Below are 12,428 nucleotides of genomic sequence, written 5' to 3'. Positions count from 1 at the left end.
CCCTGACCAGGAATGAAACTCGCCACCTTTCAGTGTACAAGATGCTCCAACCAACTGAGCCATAATAGCCAGGGCAGCAAACACCATTTTTGGACCATAACTCCTTATGGCTGAACAACCATGAGCCCCCTAATTCGTCAGAATTATTCCACCGAGGTGGAGGCTGCCCTCAACTGCCTGGTCAAGCTGCATCTGCGGGCCTCCTACACCTACCTCTCTCTGGGCTTCTATTTTGACCACTACAGTGTGGCTCTGGAGGGTGGGGCCACTTCCTCAAGATGTCGGAGGAGAAGTGCAAGGGCACCCAGCATCTTTTAAAGATGCAAAACCAGCATGGTGGCCGAATACATTTCCAGGACGTGCTGAAGCCTTCCCAAGATAAGTGGGGTAAAACTCAGGATGTCATGGAAGCTGCCATGGTCATGGAGAAGCACCTGAACGAGGCCCTTTTGGATCTGCACGCCTGGTTCTACCTTCACAGAACCTCATCTCTCTGACTTCCTGGAAAACCACTTCTTGGATGAGGAACTGAAACTCATCAAGAAGATGGGCGACGATCTGACTAATCTCTGAAGGCCGGCCCGTCCCCAGGCTGGGCTGAGTGAGTGTCTCTTCAAGAGGCTCACCCTCAAAGCAGACAAGGAGCCTTTGGAGCCCAGAGGCCTTTGAGGGGCCTCTCTGCGTTCCTCTGGTGTCTAGCTTTTGCTGACCGCCCTGAAACCACGAAAATCCTCACTTGAGGGTATGTTTTTATTGATTTTTACAGAGAGGAAAGGAAAGAGAGAAAAACATTGATCGGTTTTCTCTGGATACCAGGGATAGAACCCACAACCCAGGAATCGAATCTGTAACCTTTTTGTGTACAGAACAATGCTCCAACCAACCAAGCCAACTGGCCAGGGCCTGCAAAGCATCTTTTTAACCACCGTGGAGTCCTCTCCCATGCATTGAACCAAATGGAAATAATAAAGTTGTGTGTTTTTTTTTTGGGGGGGGGGGGTGGAGGAGGAAGGAATAATGGACATCTTTACACAGTGGAATATCTTTACCTGCTGAATATAAGTAACTACTACTGTTGAATTCTGTGAAGTGAAATATTCTTCAAAAGTGAAGGGAAATAAATACCTTTTTAGACAAATAAATGTGGAGAAAGAAATTGGAAATGTATAAATCACCTAATGAGAATATCAGTTATTATGGGAAAAGTGCACATCAAATAGAAATTAAGGAGGTCATAGGTGCCCTAATTTCACATTTGAAATGGAGGTACAAATACTTAAAGTATCTTTAGATTTTGAATTTCTTTTTTAAAATCCTCACCTGAGGATATTTTCCTATTGATTTTTAGAGAGAGTGGAAGAGAGAAGGAAAGACAGAAATATTGATGTGAGAGAAACACATTGATTGGTTGCCTCCTGCACATCCCCTCACCAGGGCCGGGGCCAGGGAGGAGCCTACAACCCAACCCAGGTACCTGTCCTGGACTGGGTCCCTCCCAGTTTCCCCCCTGGCCCACTCCCTCGTCAGTCGGTCCCTATCAGAAGCCCAGACAGAGGGATCCGGGTGGAGGGAGCCCACGATGCGTCGCCAGAGGGCGCTCGCGGCCGAGGCCTGCCTGGCCCATTGGGGTGCTCTCCCCGTTGGGAGCAGGAGGGCCGCGGTGCCCCCTGGCGGCCACGCAGTGCGACGGCGTTCCGGATCCCTGGAAGTCTTCCCAGCGTCTTGACCCTCCTGCTCTCGAAGCCGCGCCGCTGAGTCATCTAAGTCGACGGTCGGCGGACCGTCTGCCTCTCTCAGGCTTTCAAAACCAGCCCTTGCCCGCCGGCCCGCCTGTGCGGCATGCGGCCCGCGGCCCGCGAGTGTCCCCGCGTGCTCGGCTGGCGGCCTCTGCCGTGTCTGCTGCTCTTGCTGTTGCTGTCGCTGCTGCTGAAGCCAGTGACCCGCGCTCGGACCATTGCGGGCGCCCCCAGCGCCCCGACAGCGCTGGGAACTACCAGCGCCAAGACCATGCCCGACGTCCCCAGTGCCCCAACCACGCCAAGCACCCCCAGAGCCCTGAGACTGCGGGAGCGCGCGCAGGCCCTGATGCGGGACTTCCGGCTGGTGGATGGGTGTGTAGATGCCGCGTGGGGGCGGTGGGGGCTGAACTCGCCCCTCGGCAGGGGAGGGGATCCTGCGCGCTGGGCTAGCGAGGAGGCTCCCTCACACCTCCCCTAAATGCACTCTCTCCATCATCATTCATGGGCCCTCTCCCCCCATTATCCCGCTTCTGGTGGAACCCAAGCTGAGCCTCCAGAGGTCTCCCTGTTGTTTGCCTGTGTGAGGTGGGAAGGTGGAGTGGGACAGGGCCGGTCCAGGCATGCTGACATGTCTTGCCTGACCTGAGGCCATGTCCGCACTCTAACCTTGTCTTGACACCCCCAGCCACAACCATCTGCCCCAGCTCCTGAGACGGCTTTTCCAGAACAGGCTACAAGATGTTAACCTGCGCAACTTCAGTCGTGGCCAGACCAGCCTGGACAAGCTCGTGGATGGCCTTGTGGGTGCACAGGTACCACAGGGACACACAGGGGGCCACAGCATGGCTGCTGGGGAATGTGGAGGCCACAGGAACCCGGTGACTGGGTATCATAGGACACAATGTGTCATCAGGTGGTTGCTGGGGAGCGTGGGGATGTTGGAGGCCAAGACAGCCTGGCTACATAGATCCCTAGGTTCTGTGGAGACACACAGAAAATGATCAGAAAATCCCTGGTGATGGTGGGAGGTGCCGAGACCACAAAGGACATGGTGAGTTGGCCTTGGGGTATTCACACAGCACACAGACAAACAGCAGGCAAGGATGATGTGTCTTGAGCCCACAGTTTGGCTGCTGGCAGCAAGCTGAATGGTTATCAAGGTGCCATGGGGTCGGCCTCACTTAGGCCACTGACCCGAATGAGTACCTTGGGGGCTGAGGAGGAGTGGCAGGCCAAAGGTCTGACCCCATTCTGGACCCTTGGGCCTACCCTTAGTTCTGGTCAGCCTACGTCCCTTGCCAGACCCAGGGACAGGATGCCATACGCCTCACGCTGGAGCAGATTGACCTCATTCATCGCATGTGTGCTTCCTACGCTCAACTGGAGCTTGTGACCTCAGTCAAAGGTGGGCTGTCAAATGGGGGGCGGGGGTTGGGGGTAGTCAGGGGACTCCTCTGGTGCATCTGGCCCGGTTCCGGACCACTTGATCATCCACCCTCTTCTAGATCTGAACAGCACTCAAAAGCTGGCCTGCCTCATTGGTGTGGAGGGCGGTCACTCACTGGACAGCAGCCTCTCTGTTCTGCGTAGTTTCTATCTGCTGGGAGTGCGCTACCTGACACTCACCTTCACCTGCAACACGCCCTGGTGAGTGTAGCGAAATGATAGGATGGCGGGGAAACTGCCAGAGAGGTGAGGACAGAGGTGTCCAGAGGGAGGCTGGACTGCCGGCAGGTCCCTCACACTCCCAGATAGCAGCTGGCCTACATCCTTACCCTGCTCTGGAGGTGGGATGCATGAACAGAGGGATGGCAGAGTCCCCAGGCTCTGATGGCCAAGGTGTGGCCCACTAGATGGCCCTCCACTGGCTGTTCTGCAGGGCAGAGAGTTCCGTCAAGTTTGAAGACCACTTCTACACCAACGTCAGTGGGTTGACAAGCTTCGGTGAGGTGAGGACTCCTGTTCCCTACCCGAACCCACCTGTTCCCTATAGATATGTGCACACGTGCATCTATGACACACACACCCCCCAAATAAAATATTTGTCCCATCCTAGCTGGTTTGGCTTAGTGGATAGAGCAAAGACCTGCAGACCAAAGGGTCCCGAGTTCAATTCCAGTCAAGGGCACATACTTCGGTTGCAGGCTCCTCCCGAGCATGGGCCTTGGTCGGGGCTTGTTCAGGAGGCAACCAATCGATGTGTTTTTCTCACTTCGATGTTTCTCTCTGTCTTTCCCTCTCCTTAAAAATCAATGGAGAAATATCCTTGGGGGAGGATTAACAAACAAATAAACAAACAAAAAATTTGTCCCTGCAGAAGGTGGTAGGGGAAATGAATCGCCTGGGCATGATGGTGGACTTGTCCCATGCGTCAGACACCTTGGTGCAACAAGTGCTGAAGGTATCAAGGGCTCCTGTGATCTTCTCACACTCAGCTGCCAGGGCTGTATGCAACCATTTCCTGAATGTTCCAGACGACATCCTGCAACTTCTTGTGAGTGGCCACCGCAGCCCTCAAACCAGGGCTAAGCATGCTTCATACAAAGATTCTTGACCCTGAACAAAGCTACCAGCCCAGGCCTCACTTTTGGACTCAAGGCTGGTTAACCCTCCCCATCTCTGAAACTCAAGTCCAAATCAGTTCTACCCAGGGACCCACAAACTCAGAGGAGAAGTGTCTTCCAATCTCTGAAGCCAGGACTGAGTATGGTCCTCATAGGAGGGCCCTCCAGGGGTGGGGCAGGTCATCAGGACTGAAGGGCCAAGCTGAGTATCCATTTGTTTATCCCTGTAGAGAAAGAATGGTGGCATTGTGATGGTGACGCTGTCCATGGGGATTTTACAGTGCAACCTGTTTGCTAATGTGTCCACTGTGGCAGGTAAGCCCGACCTCAACTCCTTGCGCAGTTCTAGCTTGGGTCTGTGGCCACCGGGGTCCTCAGGACAGCTCCAGCGAGCTAGCACACCTGTTGGGCAATAGGTAGACCTTGGGAAGTATATACAGCTCTTCATGGCCACCTGATCTGGACCCACAATCAATGCTGATGGGTTTGGGCAAGCATCTGCCTCTGCTTCTGCGTCTCAGTTTTACTCCCACGCCTCTGGACAGGACAGGCAGGCAGACCCCAACCAGGCTCTCAAGGAACCCAGAGGCAGGGTGGCTTCTGGGTAGGAAAAGATGCAAAGAGGTGGCTCTGAAGTTCACTCTAGGTCCAGTGTCCAGCTTGTGGCCACTTCAGAATTCACAACTGGCTAGGAGCTCTGTAGAGTCAGCTGCCATGGCCTGGAGTACTATGGGCAAGGGGATTGGCCAGGGCTGAGCTTCACCAGACCAGGGCAGGGCTGCCCACCACTAACCTCCCCAGGGCTGATCCCAGGGTCTAACTCCAGCCCAGTGCTGCCCACCACCAATCTCCACCCTCTAGATCACTTTGACCACATCAAGGCAGTCATTGGATCTGAGTTCATCGGGATTGGTGGAAATTATGACGGGTCTGGCCGGTGAGTGTTTCCCTGGGTTTTTTCTTGGGCTGGGATAGAGGAGGGAATTATAGTTCCCCATCCTGTGGTCCTCCCATCTTTCAAACCGCAGCCACAGGCTCTTGTCTTCCAGACAATTTTATATTTCCCCACTCTCAGGGCCTGTGTCCTGGGCTTTCCCTGTCCCTTCTGTGGTCCACTGGACCCACCTCCACTCGAGGTCATCACCTCCCACAGGCAGAGCTCATCTGCCTGCACAAGCTCCGGTCCCAACCCAGCAGGTCTGTTGTGGGCTGATCATCTGTTCAGTGGGTAGATGCTACAGAAGCCTAGTCTTCAGAGAGCTTCCAAAGTGGCGTTCAGTAGTCTAAAGAACAATGGCCTTCAGTTTCCCATGTGACTGGGGCTGTTGGGACAATGGCCGTAGACAAGGATCAGGGCCATGGTCCCACAGCTGGCTGGCTGGTGTTTGCACAGGTTCCCTCGGGAGCTGGAGAATGTATCCACATACCCGGTTCTGATAGAAGAGTTACTGAGGCGTGGCTGGAGTGAGAAAGAGCTCCAGGGTGTCCTTCGTGGAAATCTGCTACGGGTCTTCAGACGAGTGGAACAGGTGGGCTGAGCAAAAGGATGGTTCTGTGGTGTGCAGGTGAGGGGTGCACTGGGGGAGCCACTGACTACTGACTCCCACTTGCAGGTGAGAGATGAAAACAGTGGCCAGAACCCTGCAGAGGATGAGTTTCCAGACAGGCAGGTGGGCAGGTCCTGCCACTCCCACCTCGTGACTCAGCGTGAACACCTGGCCACACACCTGGATGTGACCAAGTGGCCAAGCAATCATATTCTCCAGAGTCCCCCAAAAGCCTCCCCACACCTTGTCCTAGGTTTCATGGCTACTGCCACCGTCTCAGTCCTCATCCTGTGGCTCTGGTGACCTGGTCAGTTTCCCAGAGGTCACCTTAGGAGTCTCCCAAAGTCCCCCTCCTAGTCATCCAGGCACAAACATATGCTAAGAATAAACATTTTAGGAATGGAACCAGGTGTGAGTGTCCTTCCTCTTTCCCATGGGAGGGGGCAATCCAGACTTCATTCCTTTTTATGGATGAACTAGAAGCCCGTTGCACGAAGATTCGCGCAATAGGCCTTCCTTCCCCTGGCTGCTGGCACTGGTTTTCCTCCCACACCCGGGACCCAGGCCTTTGGTCCGGCTGCAGTGAGGCTTGGCTCTTCAGTCTTCAGTCTTCAGTCTGGCCAGAGCCTTCAGTCTTTGCTCTGTGCCTACGTATGCAAATTAACTGCCATCTTCGTTGGGTTAATTTGCATACTCATCCAATTGGCTGGTTGGCGTAGCAGAGTGACACCAATTTGCATGTTTCTCTTTTATTAGTGTAGATAATAGTCCCTGGTACACACACACACACACACACACACACACACACACACACACAAAATCCCTGGTACATAGACATCACAGTTTGTTACCCATTCATCTGTTGATGGAAACCTGAGTTGCCTCCATCTTTTGGCTATACAATGAACATTGGCATACAGGTATCTATTTGAGTCCCTGCTATCAATTCCTTTGGGCACATGCCTAGGATGAAATTGCTGAATCATAGGGCAATTCTAGGTTTAGCTTTTTGCAAAACCACCATACTGTTTTCAATAGCAGCGGTGCCATTTTACATCCCCACTCAGCAATGTACAAGGGTTTCAATTTCTCCACATCCTCCCCAGCACTTATCTTGCATTTTTTGTGATAATAGCTAACCTAAAGGGTGTGAAATGATATCTCGCCACCAATCTCACATTGTGGTTTTGGTTTGCATTTATCTAATGACTAAATGATGTGGAGCATCTTTTCCTGGGTACAGTATATCCATAAGCTCCAAGTCAGTGCTCTTTCTCAGCTCTCTGAAGCCATTTTGGACTGGTTTGGGAGGTCATCCTGTTCTCCCCAGAAAGCCTTATTATGCGAGTAATAAAGTTTCTACATCCTCTTGGAGTACATGTAGCCTTATCAGTCTTGACATCTGACCCAAATTTGGGGGAGGATGGGTCTATCCGCTTCTAGGGGTTGACCGCAAAGCTTTGTCAGGACTGTTATTTCATCTCTAGCTAATTTAGCCTGACTCCTAAGGCAATGCTCTTCTGAGGAGTCTAGCTAATGTTCCATATATTGAAAGGTCTTTCACCCTCACTGGCAGGAACACAAATATGTGAGCTCCAGGAATTATTCAGCCGACATCTTTCTAGTGGTTCTTTCTCTGGTCTTATATAAACTTCTTCGTATGTGTGTACAGATCAATCCTCTGAACGACTCAAGGGGGGACCCTCTGCAGATCTCCAGGCCTCTCTCTTTGTGTAGCTTCCTCCTCGATGGTATTCTGTCCTGCAGATTCTAGCTGCTTTGGCCTTCTCAAATGCAGGGCTTATTTTTCTTTCTTATATATATATATATATATATATATATATATATATATATTGATTGATTTTAGAGAGGAAGGGAGAGGGAGAGATAGAAACATCAATGATGAGAGAGAATCATTGATTGGCTGCCTCCTGCACCCCCCCCCCCTTACTGGGGATCCAGCCCATAACCTTTGACTGGAATCGAACCCGGGACCTTCCAGTTTGCAGGCTGACGCTCTATCCACTGAGCCAAACTGGCTAGGGAATTTTCTTTCTTCTTTTAGAAAAATATATTTTTATTTATTTCAAAGAGGAAGGGAGAGAGAAAGAGAGAGAGAGATACAAACATCGATGAGAGAGAATTATCGAGCCTGCAACGTGGGCATGTTCCCTGACCAGGAATAGAACTGTGACTTCCTGGTTCATAGGTCGACGCTCAACCACTAGGCCATACCGGCTGGGCTATTTTTCTCCTCAATTCAGCAGGAGCATGAGGTTCTGAGTTGAGGATCCCCTCCCCCCCACACACACACTCCCACACTATGGCATGGAAGTTATCTCTAGGCAATAAGCTAATACAATCATAGGACTCACATCATTTATTTCTCTTCCATCTGGGATCATAGTCCTATATCACCTATTGTCTATTGTCTGAAAACCATTGTTTTATACAGTTCTATTTAATTTACACAGAGAGGTACATTTGGCCCCTATTATGCCATCATGGTTGGAAGCAGTTCTATTGAGGTATTCCTCACAACCAATAATCAATTTTTGTAAGTGTTCCAAGTATACTTGGCAAAAATATGGATATAGATGTCCATTAGGTCAAGTTCATTAACTGTGTTAAAATCTTTTATATCCTTTCTGGGGGTTTTCTTCACTTATTTGTAACCGTGTCAGTTGTGTTGAAATCTTCTATTGTGCTGGTGTATTTATCAGTTCTCTCTATATGTCTAACAATTTGTCTTTATTGAAATTAACACATTGCCTGGCTGGCGTGGCTCAGTGGTTGAGCATTGACCTTTGAACCAGGAGGTCAAGATCCAATTCCCGATCAAGGTACATATCCAAGGTTGTGGGCTTGATCCCCAGTGGGGGGCGAGGGGGGGGGCGTGCAGAAGGCAGCTGATCAATGATTCTCTCTCATCATTAATGTTTCTATCTCTCTCTCCCTCTCTTCCTGTCTGAAATCAATTTTTTTCAAAAAGAAACGAATGTACTATAAAATTAACCCTTTTAAAATGAATAATTCAGTGGCATTTAATTCACTGAAAATGTTGTGTAACCACCATCATCGTCTAGTTCTAAAACATTTTTTTAAATATATTTTATTGATTTTTTACAGAGAGGAAGGGAGAGAGATAGTTAGAAACATCGATGAGAGAGAAACATCGATCAGCCACCTCCTGCACATCTCCTACTGGGGATGTGCCCGCAACCAAGGTACATGCCCTTGACTGGAATCGAACCTGGGACCTTTCAGTCCGCAGGCCGACGCTCTATCCACTGAGCCAAACCGGTTTTGGCTCTAAAACATTTTTATCACCCTAAAAGGAAACCTTATATCCATTAAGCAGTTACTCCTCAGCCCCTCATTCCCCCTAATCACCAATCATTTTTTCTTTCTTCTTTTGGGAGAATTCCTTAATTTGGTCTTTCCAACTTTCTAATTCATCCTCAATGATAACTTTCTGCTATTAGATCACCTATTGTATTCTTTGTTTCAGATATTATTGCAGTAATTTTTATACCTGGTCCCATATTTCTTTGATACTTCTCCCATCCAGAGATGGGGACCGTACCTTCCAATCCCCTGTTAAATCGGGACTTTGTAACTGCTTGACCAGTAAAATACGAAGAAGTGAGGTAGTGCCTGTTTCCAGGCCTAGGCCTGGAGAAATGTCAGCGTCTACTCCCTGCTTCTTGGGATGCTTACCCATGGACTGCTGCCACTATCCTGTGGAGAAGCCACGCAGCCCACGGACAGGTCACATGCAGAGGACCCAGGGCCCTGGTCCACAGTCTCACTGAGCTCTTTGCCTACAGCCAGTCACAACTTGCTAGTCATGTGAGTGAGGCATCTTGGGAGTAAATCCTCTGGTTCCAACTGATGCCATGTGGAGTAGAGACGAGCTTTACGCAAATTGAAGCTTTGTGAGCAAATTAATGTTTTTGTTGATTGTTGTTTTAAGCCACTATGTTTTGGGGTAATTTGTTACATAGTAATAGATCACTGGAACAGCTATATTTTTCATATCTAATAGTTCTGCTTATTCTTTTTTATATACTAGTATATTCTTGTTTCATATTGCTAATATTCTCCCTTATCTTTTGTAATATGTTGATTAGGCTAATCTTGAACTGTTGATCAGTGTGTTCTAATAATTTTCCTGAAAGATGTTTTCTTTTTAAATGTCTGTGCTTGCCCTAACCGGTTTGGCTCAACACATAGAGCGTCGGCCTGCGGACTGAAGGGTCCCGGGTTCGATTCCGGTCCAGGGCATGTACCTTGGTTGCGGGCACATCCCCAGTGGGAGGTGTGTAGGAGGCAGCTGATCGATGTTTCTCTCTCGTCGATGTTTCTAACTCTCTATCCTTCTCCCTTCCTCTCTGTAAAATATCAATAAAATATATTTTTTTAAAAAAAATGTCTGTGCTTTCTTTTTGCCTGTGAGCTTATTTTTGCCTGTGAGTACCCTGATGGTGCAGACTACGTGGTCAGTCAACGAACGGTCTGGGGGAAGTGGCATCCTAGCCACAGAATTCCCTGGAGCGAAGGCTGTCTGTTGGGCTTCAGTGGCCTATCTCTCCCACACAGCATCTGACCTCACCCCAGAGGAGAGAGGCCGTGTGTGTGATGGCAGGGCGGGAGCGGTGTGAACACTGCTGAGAACATGTGTCTGGCCAAATCACAAACCCCAGCCACTCTTCTCTTGTTAAAGGCTCGTAGTACACCCTGGCACGCACCCTGGGGCCAAGGACTGAGGATACCAAAGTGACAAGACTGAAAGGGTCCTGCTCTCGTGAACTCCACCATCTAGTGGGCGTGGAAAACGTTAATCAAAGATCCCCACAAGGCCTTCTCCCAGCAGTGGGTACTATGAAGGGAAAGTGTCCCAGGGGAACACGAGCCAGGGAGGACAAGGTAGGGTGTCAGGATCTGTGCCTGAGAAGTCTTCTGGGGAGGAGGTGGTGCTGCAGGCTGAGGACTCCGCCATATGGAGGAGCTTGGTCAGTGAGGGTGGGGACAGAGGGTTGAAAGGCATCCTGTCCGAGTGCACAGCAAGTGATTTGCAGAAACTCCCTGAGTTTGAGGAAGTGAAAGACAGAAGGGTTGAGGCTGGGCAGGAGGATGGGGAGAGGTGTAGCTGGAGAGGCTGGGGAGCCAGATGAAGCAGGGACTTGTGGGCCAAGAAGTGACTGGGCTTTCTCTTCAGAAGAGGTGGCTCTAGCCCTGGCCGGTGTGGCACAGCGTGGTTGGCTGGTTGTTGTCCCATGCACCTAAACGTCACTGATACGTGTTCCGGTTGGGGTACATGCCCGGGTTGCAGGCTCTGTCCCAGTGGGAGGATGCAGGAGGCTGCTGAGAGATGTCTCTCTCTCCCTCTCCCTTCCTTTCTCTCTAAAATCAATTAAAAAATAAATATAAATTTAAAAAGAGGAGGCTTACCATGAGTGGGGGAGAGACCAAGAAGTCCATTTGGAAGGCTGCTACTATGGCCAACTGACGGCAGCAGGAGGGGACAGGAAGTTAAGTGGACAAACACGGGCTGGGAAGACTGTGGGATAGGGGCCAGAACGGTGGTCAGCTCAGAGGTCCTCCAGCAAGGCCCAGGGACGCTGACTCCTGATTCTGCCCTAAGCTGGAGGTTGGGAAGAGGAGGCAGTCAGAATTTGGTTGGGAAGATACACCTAATTCTGATGTTCTAAAGCCCCGTGAGCCATAAAGGGGAGGAAAATGGAGATAGACAAGGAAGATGGGCTCTGGGGTTTTCTGATAGAGAACGGCTGGAAGGACCCCTAGAAAGATAAAGATGTCAAAGTAAAGCCAGCTGTGTGAGTTATCTGAAGCAGTATTGTGGAAAGTGAAAGAAAAGTTTAGAGCAAGTAAGTAAACGATTTGGGTAAAGGAACCCCCAGGAAGTGAGACAGTAAAATTAAGGTGAAAGAATTTGACTAAAGAATAGAACAACGTAGCCTCCCAAAGGGGCAAAAGGGGCGGGCCCGGGGGATCTGTGTCCTTCCTGTGGATGAGGCAGCAGCCTCTGGGAAAGGGGCCAGGATCCCTGCTGCCTCCACCTGGGGAGAGGGGAAGCCGGGAAGGGATGACCTTCGCAGGGACTGGGTTTCCAGGGACTCAGAGGAGAGGTGGGAAACCGAGTTGAGGGAAATGGATAGGGGATTGAATACCCAGGAAAGGCGGGAGTCCCTGGGCAGGACTGGGAGGGCCTCTGCGATCCCAGGCCCGTCCTGCTGATCCCTCCCTGCCCCTGAGAAATGTCGCTGAGAGTTTACTAGGCACAGAGCGCAGAGCCAGTGCACCCCGCACCCCAGCTCACGTTGTCCTCAGGCAACCCCAAGAGGGAGACGCGTAGTCCCCCTTTTCACAAGTACCACATCTGGGGCTCAGAGAGGGCGTTCTTCGCCCAAGGTCACACAGCCATCAGGCCCTCCCCAAGGCCTGAAGCTACTGGAAAGCCCCCCTCCAGAGGGGCTTCGCCACTCCAGGGCCCCCTAGGGGAGGAGCTGGGCCAGCCCCTCCTGCTCCCCGCCCCCGAGGGGCGGCCCGGGGGG

General features: G+C 50.9%; 1 protein-coding gene and 1 pseudogene across 2 annotated transcripts; both read left to right on the top strand.

The window, feature by feature from the left end:
• The first annotated feature begins 120 nt into the window (after nt 1-120).
• On the top strand, nt 121-573 carry LOC308530874 (ferritin light chain-like; annotated as a pseudogene). The gene has a single exon. The product of its transcript is annotated as a ferritin light chain-like (transcript).
• A 1,266-nt stretch (nt 574-1,839) lies between these two features.
• On the top strand, nt 1,840-6,252 carry DPEP3 (dipeptidase 3; the record flags this gene model as incomplete). Its single annotated transcript, XM_081107635.1, has 10 exons — nt 1,840-2,111; nt 2,425-2,551; nt 3,015-3,144; nt 3,245-3,386; nt 3,619-3,688; nt 4,057-4,233; nt 4,534-4,618; nt 5,165-5,240; nt 5,697-5,832; nt 5,917-6,252. 10 exons carry the CDS (start codon nt 1,840-1,842, stop codon nt 6,151-6,153), a joined length of 1,452 nt encoding a protein of 483 aa, XP_080963761.1. The 3' UTR covers nt 6,154-6,252.
• Nucleotides 6,253-12,428: the final 6,176 nt, after the last annotated feature.

This window comes from Myotis nattereri (assembly GCF_964212035.1).
Source record: "Myotis nattereri genome assembly, chromosome: 15".
NCBI classification, from domain to species: domain Eukaryota; kingdom Metazoa; phylum Chordata; class Mammalia; order Chiroptera; family Vespertilionidae; genus Myotis; species Myotis nattereri.
Note: the sequence above shows the minus strand (reverse complement) of the source record. Positions and strands in the feature narration are given on the sequence as shown.